The sequence below is a fragment of the Rhodamnia argentea genome, chromosome 6 (genome assembly GCF_020921035.1).
Source record: "Rhodamnia argentea isolate NSW1041297 chromosome 6, ASM2092103v1, whole genome shotgun sequence".
NCBI lineage: Eukaryota > Viridiplantae > Streptophyta > Magnoliopsida > Myrtales > Myrtaceae > Rhodamnia > Rhodamnia argentea.
The window spans coordinates 13,926,624-13,948,930 of record NC_063155.1 but is presented as its reverse complement, the minus strand read 5'-3'; the positions used below and the strand labels follow the sequence as shown (position 1 = coordinate 13,948,930).

General features: G+C 39.2%; 2 protein-coding genes across 5 annotated transcripts; one reads left to right on the top strand and one right to left on the bottom strand.

The window, feature by feature from the left end:
• Positions 1-4,106: 4,106 nt before the first annotated feature.
• LOC115754368 (guanylate-binding protein 4) lies at positions 4,107-11,856 on the top strand. Its single transcript, XM_030693365.2, has 17 exons — positions 4,107-4,465; positions 5,586-5,688; positions 6,786-6,855; positions 6,953-6,991; positions 7,064-7,181; positions 7,277-7,334; positions 7,745-7,809; positions 7,936-7,942; positions 8,022-8,082; positions 8,186-8,245; positions 8,339-8,358; positions 8,456-8,521; positions 8,913-9,080; positions 9,679-9,936; positions 10,143-10,355; positions 10,519-10,790; positions 11,287-11,856. The coding sequence occupies exons 1-17, from the start codon at positions 4,377-4,379 to the stop codon at positions 11,426-11,428; spliced, it is 1,809 nt and encodes a 602-aa protein (XP_030549225.1). The 5' UTR covers positions 4,107-4,376; the 3' UTR covers positions 11,429-11,856.
• A 1,636-nt stretch (positions 11,857-13,492) lies between these two features.
• On the bottom strand, positions 13,493-19,519 carry LOC115754369 (light-inducible protein CPRF2). Of its 4 annotated transcripts, none has more exons than XM_048281244.1 (6): positions 19,164-19,519; positions 18,625-18,715; positions 17,255-17,426; positions 16,521-16,596; positions 16,314-16,439; positions 13,493-14,206 (listed from the first exon to the last, which is right to left on the bottom strand). In XM_048281244.1, exons 1-6 carry the CDS (start codon positions 19,452-19,454, stop codon positions 13,829-13,831), a joined length of 1,134 nt encoding a protein of 377 aa, XP_048137201.1. In that variant the 5' UTR covers positions 19,455-19,519; the 3' UTR covers positions 13,493-13,828. The 4 variants fall into 4 exon arrangements, with proteins under 4 accessions (XP_048137201.1, XP_048137200.1, XP_030549228.1 ...); XM_048281243.1 differs by having other exon boundaries at positions 19,083-19,518; XM_030693368.2 differs by having other exon boundaries at positions 17,255-17,462; positions 19,164-19,518.
• Positions 19,520-22,307: the final 2,788 nt, after the last annotated feature.

Sequence of the window (22,307 nt, the reverse complement as noted above, 5' to 3'; positions counted from 1 at the left end):
GAGATGTCTTTTGTACTCTTCCGCCTCCAATCTAGCCGTTGCAAGGCATCCGGAAGAGATCTCTCCAAATCTACCATTTTGGACGAGATGATTACCAAAAGAATATCTCCTAGCCGTTAGGGATCGCCAAAAGAAAGTCTTCCCCGCTTGGATCAAATCACCCATACAATTATGATCTCGAGTTTCCATAGATGGTTTCTTCCATTTGGAAAGTCTTTGTTTGTCTCCTTGGTTCCGCATCCTTGATTGATCTTTGTCACCAAGAATCTTCAAGAATGATCCAACGCGATGGCGTTCGTTGATATGCATCAATTAAGCTCAATTTGTATTCCTCTTGAAGTTCCGATTATTGCTCGTGAAGTACTTCTCTCGGAGCTTGAGTGTCATTCCAACGTCTGAGCTATCTCCGCTCATCGTCCGAGCTCGAACCAGCATCCGAGACTCTCGGAAATAACATCTGAGCCAAATCCTTTTGCCAGATTCAATCCCGTGCATCCCCGCACTAAAGGATAATCTGCAAAACAAGTAAATCACGGCATTATCTCAAAACATAAGAGTACTTGGATTGTTTTGTCAATTTCAAAACTGTCTAGGGATTTTTCTCAACAATATATATATATATATATATATATATATATATATATATTGTATTGCATTGCGGGTTCTAAATGCATCCGAGCTGAGTTAACCTCCTAATCGAGGTTTAGGCCTTTAACTTGCTGAGATTTTATATCTCAGCCGTTGTTATTAACCAAATTTCAAACCCTTAGCTTGGAAGAGCGAGTTATGGTGTGAGAAGGATGTGGATTTCTTTTGGAGTAGCTAGGAGTAGAGTTAACCCCTAACCCTAATCTAGTACTTCTGAGGGTTATAGGAAGTAGCCCCGAAGTAGGGGTTGTATGTATAAATGTACTTCCTAAGGTTAACGAATAACTATTAATAGAATATACTTTTACCGATGTAAATTAGTAGGATGTCCCATTGTCTATCCCTATGGTTGTCTTTGATCTTGAAGAATATTGCCGCTATAAAGATTGTGATGATATCAATGAACAGAGTTCAGCGAAGACTAGGTACAATGATAAAGATATTAATGAGGAGAGCAAGCTAATTATGGTGAAGTGTTCATGACGACTTAGGGGTACTATAATCAATCCATCATCAAGGTGATATATTTGGATGCTGAGATACTCAATAGGACTTGTGATCATTGGATGATAGATCACAAGTCATTCCCACGATTTTTTTATAAATAGCACTAACGGACTAAAGATCAAGTGTGCCGATGTTTATGTTAAAAGTGTCGATATCAAGTCTTGGTGTTGTTTGAACAATGAACAAGTGTGGATATTTCATTAGGAAGATTACAGACTTTTGGCGGGTGAAAAATCCTAGAAAAAGAGAAGGACGTCTATCGGGAAGATTATAGTCGTTGGTATCTGTTAGCTTTCCAAAACAATGTCGAACAAGTAGATATTTCATAATAGTGTTAAAAACAGCAAATGTAGCGGCTTCAACGGCTCTCTCACTACTAGTTGGACTTCTCAAGTTTCTCCAACGAGAAGATTGAAGTTGGCTATTTAATGGAAAACCGTTTACGCCAAAATGTTAAAGAGAGAGCACAATGTAAAATGCATACATTGCTATGAGCCACTTTTCTATTGTTGTTTCTTTGTTCCGTTAAAAGGTCTTCTCTGGAGATCTTTACGTGATGTAATCTTGTGAAAGATCAAGTGTACAATAGTGAGAGCAAGACATGAGTCCCGATAGTGTGATCTATCGAAAATGCGGTACTTGCTATTTGTAACTTGTTTTGAAGATTACTTATGGCTTCCAACCTTGTTGTGGTTGTTAATCTTGAGAATGGACGTATACTTACGGATAAAGTCGAATAACTACATATTTGTTTGCAAATCTTCTATCTCCTCTTTATCAGCACTACATGTTCGTAAATATCACCATTTGTCAAACAGTAGCATAACCCGATTTCCACAATATGTTTTTGCCGATGTTTAACTAGATGTTTGTTGTGTGCTCTTGTTTGTTATAACCTTCATACACTTCGGCACACAAGCTTCTCACTTATTTCAAACATCTGCTGACTCAATCTTTACAATGTCTTTATAGATATTTGACTCGATAATTTAAGATGAACTTATTTTGTTCCGCAAATATTTTTCATAGTTCTTTAAACAACCTATTCACCCCCTCTATGTTATATTGTTAGCCCCAATACAATTGAGTCCTAAAACATGTAAAAAGTGCAATCATGTGCAAACAAGTCATTCCGTTATCCAACTAGGCTGACAAAAATGCTGATGTTATTTGTTTGTTATGTTCTCTCCCCTACGTGACGATGACATGGCCAAAACGAGATTGTTTTGGTCGAAATCTGAATTTATATGAATTTTATATAAAATACGTAACCAATAATAATTTAAACCCAAAAAAGGAAGTTGGAAACAAGGCGGCAAGGCTACAAATCCCTTACCACACCCGCCCCGCCATCGTTGAGAAGGGCCAACAATAGTAGGGGAATGGTCAAGGGGGTCGCCGGTCCTCCATCGGGCCCGGGTAAAGGCCGCTACTAGCAGGGGTCGACCGCTAGTGGCAACCCTCAATTAGAACTAGGTGAGGTCGAGATTCGACGACCCTCGTAACCTTCCTCTACCATCATCGACCATTCCAAGCGATGATGGGGCGGCAGCAGTGAGAGCGCCCTCGCTTGTATTTCAACTCTCCTTTTTATTTAGTTTAGTTTATTTTTATTTCATTTAAATGAAATTTGTATAAAAAAAAAGTCATGTTTGAACTAAAATGATGTCATTTTGGCTTTATGCTTTATATTTTAGCCACACCATTGCCACGTAGGATAGAGAAAACATTTTAAAAATCCACGTTAGCATTTCCAATCATCTAAGTTAGACGAAGTAAACGGAAGAACTTGACTATTCCAATTTAACAAGTTTTAGGACTTGATTATAATTTTTGCAAATTTTAATACTTAATTACACTTTCGTAATAAGTTTGAGGACTTGCAATACACAAATCCCTTTATTTTACCATCCCAAATCCTCAAATTTCATCTCTAACCAAAATCGCAAAAATATTATCAACATTTTTTTTTCATAATACTATAATCAATTGTTCATTAAGAAGTCAGTTGAATCATAAGATCCGGTAAAATGCCTATAATTATTTTTTTTTTTCCATAAATACACTTTTTGAGTAACAGTCATGATTGAAGGCAATGATAATTTCGATGACATGTTAACATAACACAAGATATTGCAGCATATTATTTTTTAATATGTCATTAACGCGTTAATTGAAAGTATATATCTCATAGTATATAGCAAGGACAAGTATGTGGAAGCAATAAAACATGTCACAAAAGTGAAATTGAGTTCTAAAACTTATCAAAAAAAGTGCAATTGAATCGTAAAACTTTCAAAAAGTACAATCATGTGAATGCACTTTTTGAAAGTTTTACGACTCAATTGTATTTTTCTTAACAAGTTTCAGGACTTAATTGCACATATTTAAAGTTATAGGACTTAATTGCATATTTTGAAAGTTTTATAACTCTATTGCACTTCTAGACAAGTTTTAGAACTTGCCATGCCTTTATCCCGTGTATTTAGTAATTTATATGATTGCATAATGATGACCAATACAATATGCATCACAAAATAAAGTTAAAAAAATGTCATTTGACTGATAAAATATGACGAGTTATGACTCGATTAAATCAATAGCGATGTTTGACCCAACAAAAAAAATCAATAGCGATGCGACAAATTTGCCTAATAGATCATAATTTATATTGATAATAAATTCAGAATTTAATTGAATAGATGTATGCATAGCATATGTAATTTTAATATAAGAATATTTTTTATTTCTACTTTATCTTAATGATAATCTCGTGTTATAAGATATGAATCGACGATCGTAACATGATGGCGGCGGCTATGATGGGAGCCATAAAAACGCTTCGAGGGTCGTAATTCTTAAATAAAGACTTGATTTTTATTACACGCCGTGGAATTTGGGAGATTTCGTACGAGATACGGGAGTGTGTTAGGGCAGCAATCCCATGCTTCTCACTCAGAAAACCCCGCTTCGTGCTCCTTCCTTCCTTCAAGTCTGGCCGGTTCAAAACTGGGCCATGTCCTCCGTCCCGATTCTTAACGTACACCAATCTCCATGGCTCTTCAAGATCCAGTCTTTTCTCGCCCCGTTTCGCCATCAAGCATTGATCTTTCTCCCTCGCGCTCTTCTCCTCCATAACCTTCTCGCCATTGTCTCCTCCAATCGCCCGTGACAATTCCCTCTTCAGCTTCTCAGTCCCATTGCATCGATTCTGTCGTAAAATGGAGCATTTGACTTGGGTTGTGGTGCTTTGGATCTCGCTCGGCTTCTTGGCTTCTGGGTCCTCTTCGATCGACAGCTTTCACCAAGCGTAAGTAGCTTTCTGATTGTCGAGTTCTCGCTTTGGTTGGATGGGTCGGTTCTTGTTTAGGAGATGGAGCTGAAGCTGATTCTTGGATGAGGGCGGCGATTCTCTGTTGTGATTCTGGGGTATCTTTTAAAATGCCAGGAGCTGCATGCATGGGCTGAAAATTCTTGTCGCTAGATTTGCTTATGTTGTGTGATTTGGTGGTGCGGCTTGAGCTTGACTGAGCTTTGCGGAGTTCGTGGGTGATTGGTTTTATTTGACTTTGCACCTGTGACGTCCACATTGTGATTTGGGATGAGCTGCTTTGGGCGGTTTGATTTTATGAGACCAAGAGAGCTGTCAGTTTGGCTCAGGATTAAATCAGTGACTAGAGAGAATGTTACTTGATCTTTGGACTTAGATTTTCACGCTGTGATAGGGCTGTTGATTTTATTGAAGAGTTTAGAGATGGTTGTGAATTGCTTTGTATGCTATTGTCATAAGCTACAGATGAAAGAAGAACGTATGGTAGGCTAAAAGAAGAAAAGAAAGGGCCGAGGTTGGCCTGCAATTGATATGAAAGGTGCCAAGAGAAAATTTGAACTGATCATAGCTTTCATTCTTGCTCTTTGGCAAGTGGAGGTACTTGCTTCAAATAAGATGATTTTTATGGTGGTTTTGGCATTTGAAATCATGCACTCTGTGACAAGGAGATGCAACTTGATGCTGACTAGAAAAAACGAGTATGAGAGAGCTCTAAGCAAATAGATGAGGAGGTTAAAGGACCTTTAGTTGATATCATGGTGCTGGAAATAAATCAAATAATGGACAGAAAGATGTATGATATTGGCATTGCTCAATGGTAAAGGTTTAGTTATCATCATGCAGCTAGTCAGGTCATAAGTTATCATTACCTATGAGGGCACAGATGCAAATGAGTTTTGGAAGATATGGCATTGGAAGTTGTAGAGCTGGTTATCTTTCATATTGTCTCGTTAGAGCAGCATGTTGGCCTCTTGAGCTAAAATTACTCTTTATATGCTCTTGCAGAATTGCTGCAACAAACCTTCTCTCTCTTCCAGATTCATATGTTGTACTTTGAGTCATCCCCCTCTTATATCATCTAATGGATCTGTCATTGCAGATTTCCTGTCGTGGAACCTGATCCTGGTCATACAAAACTGCGTCTTGCAAGGGGAGGCTTGGAGATTATCAAGAGGATAAAGAACCCAATTGCTGCTGTTGCTGTAAGTCTCTGTGACGTGCATTTATTATATATTCTTGCTATCAAAGCTCCACAGAGACCTGAATGCATAGTCAAGCTAGGCCTTTCTTTCAGTGAAACTAGCATGTTTACATAAGTGATTTGTGGCTCTGCTTTACTTCGAGTATGTGAAGGCCGTTAAAATTGATTGCTTTCTGAACTATTGGATGATTTGACTTCTTAATATCATAAGCAGCTTTCCCCGAATCCATGCACCCCATTTGCTTATTCTTGAGGAGATTTGCAAGCAGGAGGGTTTACAGAATGAATTTTTAGATTGGTACTTCAAGAGGTAAAACCAGTCAGCGAAATGTCAGCAATACGTTTGAACAGATTGAAGAAGTCCGCTGAATAGAAACAGACAAGGTTGATTGAGAGAAAGCAGAAAGAGTGATTAGTCACAATTGTTCATAATCTTGCAATAGAAACAAAGAAGAAGAAAGATTGCAGTGTTCAATCATGGTGAAATGCTTTCTAAAGGAAAACACAGTGGAGATTCGACAGTGAGCTATCAATTTGGTAGATGCTCATTCATAGAATAAACAAAAGTTCTACTGAAAAGAGTTATCACAGTTAAGATATCATCAGGAAACAACATCCTATTTGGTATTTCGATGGTGTTGAAGCTTGTAGATGTTCTCCTTTCCTATGAAACCAGGTGTTCAGTTATAGATGAGTCATTGCTTGTTTGTACAAAGTAGAAGAATGTTTGAAGAATTTCTGAATGCCAATATATATTAAAAGCAAGTGCAACCATGGTGGAAATCCTTTTTTTGTAAGGCTTCATGGATAGTTCCTTTATGTTGTAAGATTATGGAATTAACGTCTGCCTCTGGATAGAATTATATCTTATGGCAGTGTTGTCCCTATCTTTTCTCAATGTGTGCGGATTGGTCATTAGATGGGCCAAAAAATGTGTGTAGATTGGTCATTAGATGTGACTTTTGGCCCATCTGTATAATTTTGTATGTCTCTAGCTTAATCTATGTGGTCACTAGTCTATGAAAACTGCCTATCCCAGAGAAATATTTGATTGCTCCGACTTTCCCCATTCTGTCTCATTTGACGTTGTCTTTTCAGGTAATTGGTCCTTACCGTTCTGGAAAATCTTTTCTGCTCAATCAGCTACTCTCCCTTTCATGTTATGAGGGTGACATATCTACTTTTTTTGCTCGTGGAACTTCTTTTAGTTAGATCCTTTTGCACCTTCCTTGACATAAAAGTGTTAGCATTGGATTTTTTTGCAGGATTTGGTGTTGGACACATGCGTGACACAAAAACGAAGGGTAATTGGGAGTAATATTGTTTTCCCTTTCATTCCAATTACCATTTGCTCACTTGTCAGTTTCATGTTACAGGAATATGGGTTTGGGGACTCCCTGTTGAACTTGATATTGATGGAGTAAAAACATCAGTCTTTTACCTTGACACGGAAGGATTTGAAAGTGTTGGCAAGTCGAATGTATATGATGACAGGTAATTTCTGCACCATGATGAAAAGCTGGGCTGGGAATTTTTTTATTATTAGTAAACTCTGCAGTACATGTGTAATCCAATCTCTTCTCATGTAGGATTTTTGCTCTGGCAACTGTTATGAGTTCCGTGCTTATTTATAACCTCCCTGAGACGGTTAGTCACTCTAACCTCTTTATCTATTTACTGTCATTAGCTATGAAATCATTGAGGAACTTTTTTCTCGTGGACAACAATTATTATGCTTTTCAATTAATTGCCGGTTATGGTATTGAGATAGAGTGATAAGACTGTCAACTTTTTCGCATCAAGGCAAAAGTTTAATCTTAACATGCTTTTACTTGAAAGTTTCTCTGGTATGCAGGAAATGGAAGAATGTTGTTGCTTCTAGTGTCATGATTCTTAGGATTATTTTGCATCTTGAGGGATGTTTTTTCAATCTACGAATCTCTGAAATTTATTTATTTGATGGGAAAGTCTGGCGGTCTTGCTTTTGCTGAATAACCATAAATGATACATCTGGGAAGTTTTATTTTTTGCTTCAAAATGTTCTTTTCCCCTTTTAGATACGTGAAGCTGATATATCTCGGCTTTCATTTGCTGTTGAGCTTGCGGAAGAGTTTTATGGGAGGTATGGAGCTTCATTTGCTGTCAATGGTTTTCTCTGGCTACATCTTTGTATGAGTTATCATAGCTTATCTTTCAACTGTTACTGACTTGTTTATTGATGGATTTGCCAAAATAACATCACCAAAAGAGTTAAGGTAACTCATACACCACTCTATTTTGTTGCTAGTTTTTTCAGACAAATTTATAACTTCTCGTGGTTGGTTTGCCTTCTAGGGTCAAGATGTTGCTTTTGAGCCTGCGAAGTTATTGTGGCTTATCCAACGTGATTTCTTGCGTAAGTTAAAGTGTCCAGTTCTTCTATTAAGTTTTTCTGATGTAGTAAATGAGGGTCCCTCACTTGCACTTCTACTGTGATTGACATTGTTGTTGTCTTGCAGAAGGGAAAACCGTGCAAGAAATGGTGGACGAAGCTCTTAGACGAGTTCCTAATACTGAAGGTTAGTGTTATTACCTACCCGCGTAAGAAAATGTCGGATTTCTTTCTGTACTTTTTGTAATGACAAATATTTAGTGACAATCTTTAATTGCAGGAGACAAGAATATTGATCAAGTAATTCTCTCTGCTAGATTGCTTTTCACCCCCCATCAATTAGCTTCAAGATTTGGTGGTTGGAATGAATCTTTCAATCATTTTATCAATATTTTAGGTTAATCAGATTCGGGACTCACTGGCTACCATGGGTGATAACAGCACAGCCTTCAGCTTGCCTCAAGTATGTTTGCCTTTGTTTGTCTCTAATTTCTTCTTCATTTTTTCTTGTATCCGAGTTGAAGCCCTCATTGTTTGAGTTGTCAGCATATAATGGTGACAATGGGAAGAGGCCTTTTTACATAGTAGCATAATGTTATGCACAAGGAATGGATGTTTGTCTCACTTCAGTCCAATATCTTTGATCCAAGATCATCTTTCTACCTTACATAAAAACTTCAATTGCTGTAAGTGCATGAGGGAATAAAGGACATGTCTATTACCATTTATAGGGTTTCCTCTGCATAGGTCGGTACTTTCTTCTTTGTAAGGTATGATATGCGGTGAATTGTCATGAGCATTATACCGCGCTACTTTTATGTTGTAAGTCTTTGCTAAAATAAGCCTTTAAACAGCCACATCTGCAGCGGACAAAGCTTTGTGACATGAAAGACAATGAGCTTGATCCCACATATATTAAAAGAAGGGATCAATTGAAACAGCTTGTTGCAAGTGCCATACGTCCAAAGATTGTGCAAGGCAAAACACTGAATGGAAAGGAGTTTGTTGCTTTCTTAGAGCAGGTAACTTCTCGTGGGTTGCCTGATTAGCGTCGCCTTTTTTATTAAACCAGATGCTTGATATGTTGTTAGTCTTTATCTGGAGTATTGATGCGTGACTTTCATTAGCATACTTGATTGAATAATTCCCATATCTTTGTATATCCAGAAAGTAAGTTTATTTCAAGTGAACTGATCATATTCCACAAGAGCTATTGAAATGGAGTCGTTTCATCACCGAGTTGAACTTTTTGCAAATATTTATTTTAACTGTCCGTGTTGTTTATGGAAAAAGGAGTTTGGTAATTCATGCTTTGACCTTGCAAGTGTAATGCCATGTTGATGGTAATCTCCAAGGCAAGCCTATTTGGTCTAAAATAAGATAATCAAGTAACAGATTTCCTAATGTACTAGCTACAATTAAGAGAATCCTTATCCCCTTGCATTCAATTGCAATGATTTGCAATAGAGGATGGTCTCCTTCTGATCGAGGAGGGGAAAGAAAATAGCTGATGCTTCGCATAATTGGCATGTAGATTTTTTTATCGCTGAGGCATTTAAAGTTGAGATATTCATATTTTTTTGTTCTTTAATTATTTGCTCTTTTATCTTTTGGTTTCAGATACTTGAAGCATTAAATAAAGGGGAAATTCCATCAACAGGCTCTCTGGTGGAGGTTTTCAATAAGAAAATCCTTGAGCAGTGTTTAAAGCTATATAGTGATATGATGGCAAAAGTGGGTTTACCTCTCTCTGAGCAATCTTTGCAAGAGGCCCATGAAAGGTCTAGGGTTCTATCTATGAGAGCTTTTGATGATCAACATTTTGGCCGCCATCATGCTAAGAAGTCAGCAATTCAGCTAGAAGAAGAAATAGACAAGGTAGTTTGGCTTCTAATGTTTTTCGGTTTGTAAGTATTAAGAATTTTGCAATCTAATCGCATGTAGTTAGCAGATGGTCTATCTTCTCCAGTGGTATACTGACTATACATATCGATTATCATGCTTAAGTGTGAATATTTTATTTTATTTCTGGTTATATCTGTACTTTTTACAGATTAAGGCAAGAAACTCAATTTTTTTTCCAGGTTCATAAAAATATCATTTTGGTTAACGAGTATCGGTCCTCAAAGCTTTGTGAGTCACTTTATACAAGATGCGAGGACAAGATGGATCAGCTTCAAGTTCTCAGACTTCCTTCCATGGCAAAGTTCAATGCCGGTTTCCTTCAATGCAACCAAAGTTTTGAACATGAATGCGTTGGACCTTCCAAAATGAATTATGAGCAACGCATGATGAAGGTCAACTGAAATATTCTCCTTTATTTCTTTAGCAGTTGTTTTTACTTCGTTATCACACATTACGTGTAAACTTAGCTTTTTCCTGTGTGGTGTCTATTTGAATGCAGATGACACATTACGTGTAAACTTAGCTTTTTCCTGTGTGGTGTCTATTTGAATGCAGATGTTAGGGAAGTCACGGACTCTATTTATTAAGGAATACAACCACAGACTCTTCAATTGGCTGGTCGCTTTCTCTCTGGTGATGGTAGTGGTTGGCCGGTTTATTATCAAATTTATTTTGATTGAAATAGCGGCATGGGTAATGTTTATCTTCTTGGAGACGTACACCAGAATGTTTTGGTCAGCCGAGACCCTTTATTACAACCCAGTCTGGCATTTTATTGTGGCTACCTGGGAAACTCTCGTTTACAACCCTATTTTAGATTTGGACAGGTAACTGATCTTTTTTCCTATTTTGTTTATTCAATCTCTTTTTCAAGGGTTACCTTTTGTTCTCTGTTATATTTTTTACGGGTTGTTTAGTTCTTTTTGTGAGTACATCAACAGTGAAGCATATATGGTGTTAAGCGGTCTTGACTTCTTTTGAGTTTCGTCCTTTTTGGTACTAGGTGCAGTGCCTGTTCTACAAAATCATCATGCACGATTCTTGTATTACTTATGCTTTTGCATTTCATTGGGCATGGGTTTCTTTTCTTTGTCAAACATGTTATCTCTTCATGTCTTTCATGCTCTGTTTGATATGGTATGTCGAAAATGTGTTGCCATAGTTTTATTGTTCTGTCTGGATTAGAAAGGTCTGGATAGCTCAAAGAACCTGTTGTAAAGACTTTATAAAGATTTAAGGAAATAAGGGAAGTGAAAAACATTGTAAGCCTGCACAGTGATCTTGCAATATGCTCGTAACATCAGATTCTTTTCCTTCCGACAGATGGGCGATTCCCATTATCCTATTGGTTGCGATATTTATACTTTATTGGCGGTGTTATGGGAGAAGGAAGCATGGTTCACGTTCACTCTTACCTCTGTATAGCAATCAAAAAGGTGGCTCAACTCATTCGAGGACAGATTAGACAAACGACAAGAAACAGTCTCTTCCACATTTTGTATTCCCATAGAGGACCTTTCAGCGAGCTTCTCCATTTTAACATTGAAAGCCCGCTTTCGTTGTTTTTTAAATCCCATGACAACTACCCTTGGACCTCTCATACGGCGAAGAATTACTCAACAGGGAATCGTAACAAGGCTGCCAAAAAAGAAAAGAAGGGAAGGGCAAGATCTGAGCAGCTGCTATAGCAATTGTGAGTGTAGCATACTGAGTGAAAAATGATTGCATATTACTAATTGGTTAATTGAATTCTCTCTGTGTTGGTCTGCTTTGTTGTTTAGATAGAAATTTGTCCCACAAAAATGATGGTAACTCAGAGCCAACATTTTGTGCCCTGATTTCTCCATCATATGTTGTAGAGAAACAAAAAGAAAGGCTTGCCGCGTTGCATGATGTTCCTAGTCTTATGTACATAATAGTTGTTGCCATCATCCTTTTAAGAGATATCTCAAGTATCCTAGCAGTTATTGCGCTCCGTCTACCCTCCAATGCGAACTCGGATACCGGCTATTGACTAGTCACTTCTTGAACAAAACGGGGAAATGAATTAATCAGCAAATTTGATGAAGATTGGAATTGGTGAGGCATTTGTTATAGTAGGTGTAGGAATGATCCTTTTTAAGATGGAATGAGAGCTGCTGTTCCAACTTGGAACTTCCATCTCGCCTGTGAGGTGCTTTGACAGTTTACTTGCTATATAACGTGACTTCTTGTGTCAATTCTACTTAATGATGCCGTGTTGTAGTGGTTTGATAAAAGAGGCGCTTAGGGGTGTCAACGGGTTGGATCGGGTTTCCATGTTACCCCGAACCCGAACCATTCACAGCAGAATTCTACAGATGCTGACATTATGTCGGCGAACTTTATAGTATGCTTTATCCACAGTGATGACTTGAACGTGGAAAAATCCTGAAGGCTTCGTTCATCTGATTATTTTTCTTGGACATGAGTACGGGTACAGCCATGTATTTTCTTCTATGCATAATCTCTAGTGATGTAACAAAATAAGGAGTTTGAGGTGGAGCCGTTCCTCCCAAAATTTTTCGATGTCCCACCCATTCTAGTTGCTGCTTTGCCGACTTGGCGTATCCATCGGGGGATGGAGTACTTCCCTTGTTTCTCGTCATTATGATTCTTTGACCTTCATCCTGCATCATCCCAAAGGTCGACAAACTTGGTTAATGGCCCGGCTTGCTTCGTTATGACTGGAGGTGAAAACCTTTATAAGATATGGCTTTGAACATTTTGTTGTTCTGTCCATTTTTCAGATACATTTTCACTTCGATCTGGGGCCTTTGGAAATACTCTGTATATATAGCGTATCAGTTTGCTGATGGCACGAGGAATTTTGCAAGGCCGATAAGACATAAGACAGAAAGCGCTTCACTGCGTGGGTTCCCCGTTGACGCATCGTACTGAGAATTCAATACTTAAACTCGTGCGCCTGTTACCATGAAGATTTTTATCGAAATTGGATCATTCAAAATAGACTTCTCAAATGCCTCCGTAAGCAGAATTGACCCCCGGCTTCTGAATATATTTTTCCTTTATAAAGGAACACAACTGAATGGAGGACATAGTTTAGAGGGTGGGCTCATTGACTATGCGATGCTAGTGCTCTCAGCCATCGGAAGCCGATTCGGTAGATGTTCTAGGTACGACCTACATTTACTTTGTTGCAGCATTTCAATTGTTTATTCTACCAGAAACTACTTGATTCAAATTTCATAACAACAGTCAGCAACGAAGTTTCTTGAATTGTTCCATCCGTGCATACAAATATGAATCATTGCGATTCGACAATGTGAAACTTAGCTTTTACCTCTAGAATTTGCCTAGAATCAGGGAACTTTCTTCAGGAACAGCTGGTCTTGAGAGCTTTACCAAACAATCTTAAGAGGAACCATGGAAATTGAAACTCCAGACACAAACTAGAACGAAAAGCTACACGCCAAGAGCGATTGTGTTACCTCGTTATTTTCTTGTGGTCAGGGGGCCAGCCTTCACCAACCAAACCGAGTGATTGCACTTCAGAGAAATGAAAAGGCAGGCAAAAAAAATTAACCTGTTCCTCTGATACCCCCAATATCCTTTTTGCAATTACAGCACTCCAAGAAGATTCCGCGAGAACAAAAGGGTTCGCGTTCACTTCCATCCAATGCTCCTCCTTTTCCCTTCTATTTTACAATGCATAGGCTACATAACATAGTGTGACACCAGATGATCCACTCCTTAGCTGGACTAAGTTTAGTTTCACACCCTAAAGATGCATTGACAATCCAGATCCATGCAGAAGTACATGTAAAGATAGAGATATTCCGACAGATTCTATTGACTAACAAAGGAGTGATGCCAGGCAGGGCGTTTACTTCTGTTTAATGTTAGTGTTTGCCAGTGGAGGAGGAATGCCTGAGCTCCAACCTGGAATAGTCCCGGAGGGGCCAGGAACACCCAGCATTGATCTGTTTGCATCGGCTAGTATGTTTTCGAGCACTGGAACTGGGTTGTTCCTGGGGAAGCCACTGCTGTCAAATCTTGGGTGATGCGGGTTGATAGAGGTTATATTAGGAGCTGCATGATGAAAGAAGTCGTCGGCATTTGGTTGCATCGGCATAGCAGCAGTTGTGAATGAATCCATTGGGCTGCTCACAAATGGGATGTCTGAGTTAGGCAAGTTTGACATAGCCATGACAAGTGGATTGATTCCAGTAACCCGCTTGACTGTTTCTTCAGCCATTTTCACCTGGAAAGAGAAAGATCGTCGAGCAGACGAAAGTCTTTCAAAAGCAGAATAATTAACCCTATTCATAAATTTCAAGACATTTCAGAAGGTGTCTAGTGTTTTGAAGATTTATCACACCGGTCCCTTTTTATAGTGGGAATGGGCAAATGGCTAGGGCTTCGGTCCAATTGATGAACCCTGGTTCAACCGTTTCTGCCAGCAATAGAGTTAATTCACTTTAACAGATGGATTTTGTAAACATGTGCCCTAGAGACACTTGTTAATCAAGGAAACTTTGCAGTTTCCAATGCTTTGATTGCCTCGTGTCTGCGTAACCACTACTTTGGATAGTGAATTATTCCTCATTCAGTATGCTTAACAAGTGCCTCCAAAGCACTTCATTAACAATATTTTCCATTTATAGGTGCAAGGAATTGAAGCCCATTAACTGGTGGAGAGCATTCGCAGTTTCATTTTTCATGCAGCATGTGGCACCCAAACTTGGGTCCTCAGGCTCAGAATACGAGCAATGCAAACCACAATGATCAAGACAACTTGGTCCTTAATTTTGCTCATGCAACTACTGTTTATGTTTGCTCATTCAATTATTATATATTACATAGTATTGGAATGGTAAATTCCAACTACACAAAACAATTGAACCACAATTTTTAGCTGTGAACTCCATTCCAATCTTGGGAAAATAAAAGATGTCAAGGCTACATTAGACATGAGAGTGCAAAATACAAGTAGTGTCTTAATTATGGATAATATAGCCACACCAAAGCCGAGGTTTTAGAGTCTCGAAACATGGGAGACGCAGCAGGAAGCCAACTCCCAAGAACATCTACAGATATCATAATAAATAGGTTTAGTAGTGTTGATAAGCACATCATCGCACGTTGATGCCTATGTCTCAAGGTCTTGGTATAGAATATGGTAAAGGAAAGACAGAAACAACAGAGAAGGTAGACCAGACCCCACTCATGAAGTCTAGTCGAATCATGAATCTAGCATATTTTTATGCCTGATTTTGTGACCTAATCTTTCCCTGCTCTATCCAAGGCAAAACACCTTGCTCGAACAATTTTTAAGGCCCAAATAATCTCTCTATACCTTCCTTTCAAAAAGCCTTAATAAGTGTTACACTTGCTATATATTCACTCCATTACATCAAGATGGTGCCAGCGAGTTAACACACACTTCTAGGAAACTTATGTTCCATCACTATTTATCAAGAAATTGTCCCTCCATATGGAAAAGTACCTCTTGAGAAAACTATCCTTGAAATAACTCTTATTGAATTAAAAGAATAATAGAAGGGACTGGACATGGACACCACCTAGGTCCTTCAGAATTTCACATTATTTTGGCCTGATACCTTGTCATATTTGCTAAGTTCAATTAGATTATACTCAATTTTTAGGTTGCCAGCACCTTTGAATCTTTTTGATCTGTTAATTTGGCCCCCAAGATGGTATAACTGGATCCATCCCTGATAGACATCATTCCTTACTCTTCTTTCTATGAAAGCAAACCTTCTCAAAATCAAACCCTCGATCGATTCACACTAGCAGTTACAGCACCCATCAATGAGAGGTAATCCACAGCTATACTTCCTGAACAATCTTATCCTCAAATGTGGCCAACGAGCATACTCTTCCTGACATTTGAAAGATCAGACCATGTATTTTTCAGATAGAAGCAAGATCTTGTCATTGCTAAAACTCAAAACTGAAACTTCATCGCTAAAATGACGCAATGCATAAGAAAACCTTATGCTAGTGAATGGATTAAAGTACATGGACTCGCCTAAACAGCTTATTTGGATCAGAGGAAACGAGAAACTAATGATAAATCACGTCAGTTATGACTATGTCTGAAGAAAAAGGCCAAAACCATGACAAGCTAATATATTTTCCACAATAAAGCACTTGAGTAACACATGGAATAGCCACACATATATGACATAAAGGTAGTGAAAGGGGACAAAGAGATTTTCAATTAAGAAGTGAAAACATGGTTGCATTGTAGAAAGAACATTTGAGTTCTCAACTAAAGCGCCTCGTGTGAATTGACCAAAGAATGTTTTCCACATGTAAAAATCATTTCCAAAAAGAAACCAAACCTTTGCCCGTAATGTCTCAATGTCAGCTTTCAAAATTCTGTTGTCAACTGATGCTACATCATACTTTTGGTTCGTGTCAGTGAGACGCTTCAGTAGTGCAGTGTGCTCAACCTTCAGTTGTCCCACCTAGACCATCATTACCGGAAGTGCAGTTGGAAAATCACTACTTATAACAGCTTTTCAACTGAGAGTTCAAGTAAAATATACCTGGTTTTCAAGTTCACTCATGTGCTCCTGTTTTCTTCTTCTGGATCGTCTAGCTGACTCTCGATTTGACTGCATCCTGAGCCACCATTAATATATATCATAAGTGGTTCTTGATTGTAACACTAGAATTTTATATGGTGACTTCGCTGATGTGAAAGTACAATATGATTTCACACACCAGCCCATTCTGAAATAAAATGACACAATAAGAATAACGCAGTCATAATCAACCCCAGGCCAAGAACCCCACATCACAGAAGAGAATTTCAGACAATAAACTGAAGTGCAAATTACTGAAAAAGAAGAGGATAGTTGTTTCCCTCTAATTCAACAATTCCCTTTGAGATAGGAATATATCTGAAATAGATAGATGGTACAGAAACCTGCTCTGGACCTGGGGGGAAGACGTTGCATGTGTAACTGTGGAATGTAATCACTCTCAGGGTCATATTACCATATTACAGATCAAAGGGATTTCAGGTTGAACTTGGAAAAGCCCCAATAATAAAGTGAGGTGGCAACTTCGAAGATGAGAAGCCAAGCTTCTAGTTATAGAGATTTTTGCTCAAAGTTTTGTATCCAGTTGAAACAGTTTTGATTTTTACAGAGCAGATTGGTTATAGGGAATCAACAGATTCATAAGTTGCCAAGATATTTTGCACGAGGATATGAAAGGAATATAAAATGAAAGGATGTGATGCACCATTGTGCAAAAGCTGGCAAAATGCTGCTACCTTCTAGCACGTCTGACTGCAGCGGGATCTTTGTTTTCAGTGGTTCCTGTGTCGCCTTCAAGTTCATCATCATCTGAATCATCCCTTGATGACTCACTTGTTGTTTGCTTAACTTGCACACCTGAATCTCTTTGTATGGAGGGTAAGGCTGGAATGCCATATGATCCATTATCTGCACCTTGTGGTATTGGCACACCATGACCAGAACCTCAAAGCAATAGACAAGTGAGACATTTTACAGGAATTCAATCAAAATCATCTAAGTAACGAGTCCTCTGACAGTGGAAGTGGATATAAGTAATGGCTTGGAGAAGAAAAAAGATCTGGTTGACTCAGTAAGTGCCAAAACATTTAGGCAGTACTAATCCGGTAACAGGAAAATCAAATTTATTGTGAACCATTGCAATATGCTGTTATGAGCAAATGAATTACTTGTAAAGTAATTGCATAAAGAGAAATAAAAGCTAGCAACACTCAAATAGAAACAGAGGCGCCATCCCTTGGAAAGACGTCGAATGGGTTATACTAAGCAGGAACGTCACACAGTAAGTAAAATTTTCAGTCACTAAAATTAGAATGGAATAACATAAGCAAAGAAAAATTCCACTCTTTTATAGGCAGATCTAACAAGACCAAGATAACAGAAAAAATTCAACCCAAGACAAGCACCATAGTATATGTATCTACTACAAACGCAATTGTCAAGCGCACTGCCTGAGATAGCTAGAAAGAAGACGCTCCTCCAGCCATACTCAACCAATGCATCTGATTGCATGCTCATAACTAAGAGAACTACACAAGAGCCAACATGGAAGATGCATCTCCTGTGTGTCGCCACCATTCATTTAGTAATCCATGCCTACTACTTGTCAACAGTGGACCTAGTGCAGCTTTTGCTTGACTGTCACAGATATTTCAGAGGTAAATCATCAAGCAAACCACAGCTATTAATCTGGAACCAAAGCTTCTCGTAATTTGTCAGATGTAGTATGCCTCATTCATCTGCGGCTTTTGCTGGCACATTATATGCTAAACTGTCAAATTACATTTCATAGTTGTATCCTTCAAATCATACATAAACTACTTATCATATTTGCAATGAAGATTTTAACACAGCTCCAGACAGAACAACGTGAGAAATACAATAAACATGTCAAGAGAGGCCAATTTGCAAGAAAAGGATGATATTTTACTTTTTCTAGAAGATAGAAGGGCAATCATATGCGCCTTACTTTAAGACCTTATGACCTTTGTTGAACAAATTACCTATTGAACAATTAACATTTAGCAAAAAAAAATTTGCATAGGGTGATCAAAATAACATGAGCACATAGCCCAGAAAGAAAATAATTAAAAGAAACAAGCTCTACCATCAGCTTGGATGTCCAACTGTGTAGAAATTGAAGCCGGCAACGGCATCTCGGGAAAACAACTAGGTTCTCCAAGCTTCGTAGTTGACTCCTGTAACCACACAAAATAGTTTCTTTTAATCATAAAGATATAACTACAAGGACAGCAGTTAAAACAAAAGGTTCAGACAAATGGATCAGAATCCTATTTCCCTTTCTTACGATTAATAATACGACTGCTGTGCTCTAGACCTTCAGATAACCTTGCTCATATATTCAGATAGACACACAATTCACTACGAAGTCAAACCATGATCGACCATATCCTATGTACAAGCACTGTATACACACATGTACATAAGTCGATCGATGGACTACAATTAATAGACAACAACGGGAGAAAAACACAACAAATATCAAATACACACACGCATGCACGTATTATCACACATAAGCAGAGGCCGAGGAAGGGTCGATACATGTATGCGAGCGACGGCAGCACACGCAATCTCGAGCTGATTCTTGAGGAAAGCGTGGCTGTCATCAGGATTGACCGGCACCTTCGGCGGCGGCTGGTTCAATGGCGCGAGCTGGCCGTTCGGCTTCTTGATCTCGACGAGGTCATCGAGATCACCTCCCTCCACCAGTCGCTTCGGGTCCGGCGGCGCGATCGTAGAAGAAGAAAGAGAGATCGAGCCGGCGCACGGCACCTCGGCCAGAAGCCTCTCCAACGCCCACTCCGATTGGCTCCGTCCCATCTCCCCCGGCGCAGGATCGGCCGCCGACGGCGGCGGCTGCGGCGGCGGCCAGTAGGAGTCGCCGATTTCGTCGACGCGGAACACGGAATTCATCTTTGCCACGATGATTGACCCCTCTCTCTCTCTCTCTCTCCCTCTGTGGGCAAATGAATTGTTTATAATTTTCCCCCGGTGGGTTTTTGGGGCTCCGCTTGGGTTTTTAAGGTGGGGGCCACTTGAATGAGGCTAGGAAAGAGTTCGGGTGCTTCGTGAACCAGTCTTACTCCCAGTAGAAAATCGACACGTGTACCGAAAAGCTAGGGATGTGCTTGTAGGGAATTGGGTGTGACTGGTCAGCAGAGCTCTGATTGGACGAGAGAAAGTCTTCTTTTAAAAGAAAAGAGTGGGGTCCAATGTAAAAGGCGAATCGGGGATCTTTTTCCCCTCCGGTTCCACGTTATTTCCTAGACATCGCCATCGGCCGTCGGCAAAAAAATAACAGCAATAATCCAAGAGGACCATGAAAAAGGTTGAACTCATAAATTGCGATATTGAATAAAAATCGCAAGAAATGCAATTATAATAGTATTTCCTAAACTAATTCAATCAGTATCTGATTAATGAAACGCATCCGCTCAATAAAACACGAATAAAACAAAAGCATATATCGATATTGTCCGATGATAAAATGTCACCGTTATTCACTTATTTACATTGGGCGTGTTTGACCGGAGTCAATTCTTGCAATTACCAGCCATGACGGCGAACAGCCGTTTCTACGTTTCTTGCGGTCAAGTCATGCTTGTTATCTTTCACAACCCGTTGGCTAATAATAAATAAGGACTTCGATGGTGCCGAACAGGCAGATGGGGTTACTAAGTCATGAGCCTCTACTGCTCCGAGGAAAATGCAAGAGAAAATGCGATTCGAGGCTCAACCGAGAACTTGTGGTACCGAAAGGACATGGGGATTCTAGTCATGGCGCAACTCGTGCACGGGAGGCCGTAAAGTGAGAAACCCGTGGTCAAGCCGAGGTTAAGGCCATAGCATTTGGAGGGACCAAAGGTGGAGCTAGTGCCGTCCGAGCCATAATGTACTAGTGATTTAATTTGCCTTCGCTATCTACCCTAGGCTATAGCGTATTGCGGTTGTGCTAGTAGTTCATTATCACCGACTTCAAGAACTGGGACCTCATCTACAATCTCTACCTCTATTACCTTTGAGGTATTCAAAGTTTCCACTTGAAGCTCCACCTCACTACTAATAACATGATTCGTCTACTCTGCTGGTAGTGTCTCGTAACTCATATGTCGAATCATTGCGGTCTCGTTGAAAATCATATCTCAGCTGATTAGAAAACCAGGAGATTTAAGATTATTGAACCACAACCGGTAGCCTTTCTCCCCTTGTACATAACCTAGAAATATGCACTTTTTGGATCTCAGCTCAAGCGTACCATCACTCACACGAGTATACGCAAGATATCCAAATACTTATAATCCGGAGTAATCGACAGGCTTCTCATACCATACTTCCTTTAGAGTCTTCCATTGTATAGTAGATGATGGAGATTGATTAACTAGGTAACATGACATATTCACTACTTCAGCCCAAACTTCCTTACATATTCCAACGTGCGAAAGCATGCTCCGAGCCCGCTCAAGTAAAGTTCTGTTTTTCCGTTCTATCACGTCATTCTGCTATGGTGTCCCAAGTACTATGCGATGTTTCACAATTTCCTCTCTTGCAAAACTTAGTAAAATAATTACCACGTAACTCCATGTTATTATCATTTGATTTGTTTATTTGATTGTTTCTCAATCAATGCCTTAAATTTCTTGAACCCATCAAACACATCAGATTTGTACTTTAGAAAGTATACCCATATCTTCCTGGAATATTCATTGATAAAAGTCAACATATATTGAGCACCTCCTTTCGAAGAAACCAGAGACGGACCCCAGACATCTAAATGAATATACTTAACTTGTTGCTTAGTTGAATGAATACATGTAGTAAACTTAACCCACTATTGCTTCCCAAAGATGTAGTACTCACATAAGTCTAACTTACCTGTCTTTTGACCCTTCAACAATCCCCTATCACTCGGCATCTTCATACCTACCTCATTTATGTGCCTCAAAGCATATACCATAACCGAGTCAAGTTAAAATCCGACTCACCTAGTGAAACCGCAGCAGCTCTTGTCACGGTTTCTCCTAATACAAGATAGACAGAATTCACTTTCTTTCCTTGCATCATTATCATGGCATTTCGAGAGATCTTTAGTACTTCACCTTCAGTGATGTACTTACACTTGAGATCATCGAGTGTCCCTAGAGAAATAAGGTTTTTCTTGAGCTCCGGTACACACCTTACGTCCGTTAATGTGCGCACCATACCATCATACATAAGAATCCGAACCGTCCTTATCCCCACAACCTTACAAACTGCGTTATTCCCCATTAGAACTCTACCATCATCTACAATCTGATATGTAGTAAACCGGTTCTTGTGAGGCTTCATATCATAGAACACCATGTATCTAGCACCCATTTGTCTCTTAACAAACTTATAGTCACACACAAGACAACATTTGCATTACTAGTGTTCTCCTTAGCAACTTTGCCACACTACTTGTGGCTTTCTACTTGTCACCTCCATTTGTCGGCTAAGGACAATCTCTCCTAAAGTGCCTCTTCTTATGACACTTAAAGCACTTCATGCATTACTTGGACTTTCTATGGCATGACTTCGACCCGCTTTTACCTCTATTGCTATTGAACCCCTAATGTTGATCTCCACCCCGATTCACCAGTTCTTACACTACATCCTATGCTAAACTATCGTCTCGCAACTTTCTCTACCATTCCTTAGAAAATGAGGTGGACTTTACTTTTTTTCGAGGTAATCATAGTACACACCTCTAACAGTGAATCAATAAAATGCTCTTAGCTGCCCCGCTCT

What these genes read in the sequence shown, in the direction of transcription:
- LOC115754368 (XM_030693365.2), top strand. Translation starts at nt 4,377, where the DNA reads ATGGAGCATTTGACTTGGGTTGTGGTGCTTTGGATCTCGCTCGGCTTC. An exon ending in CTCCCTTTCATGTTATGAGG is followed by an intron (nt 6,856 to 6,952) that starts GTGACATATCTA and finishes ATTTTTTTGCAG; the next exon opens with GATTTGGTGTTGGACACATG. An exon ending in GCGTGACACAAAAACGAAGG is followed by an intron (nt 6,992 to 7,063) that starts GTAATTGGGAGT and finishes TTCATGTTACAG; the next exon opens with GAATATGGGTTTGGGGACTC.
- LOC115754369 (XM_030693367.2), bottom strand. Translation starts at nt 19,454, where the DNA reads ATGAATTCCGTGTTCCGCGTCGACGAAATCGGCGACTCCTACTGGCCG. An exon ending in GCAGTCAGACGTGCTAGAAG is followed by an intron (nt 16,597 to 17,254) that starts GTAGCAGCATTT and finishes ATGGTGGCTCAG; the next exon opens with GATGCAGTCAAATCGAGAGT. An exon ending in TGAGTGAACTTGAAAACCAG is followed by an intron (nt 16,440 to 16,520) that starts GTATATTTTACT and finishes ATGATGGTCTAG; the next exon opens with GTGGGACAACTGAAGGTTGA.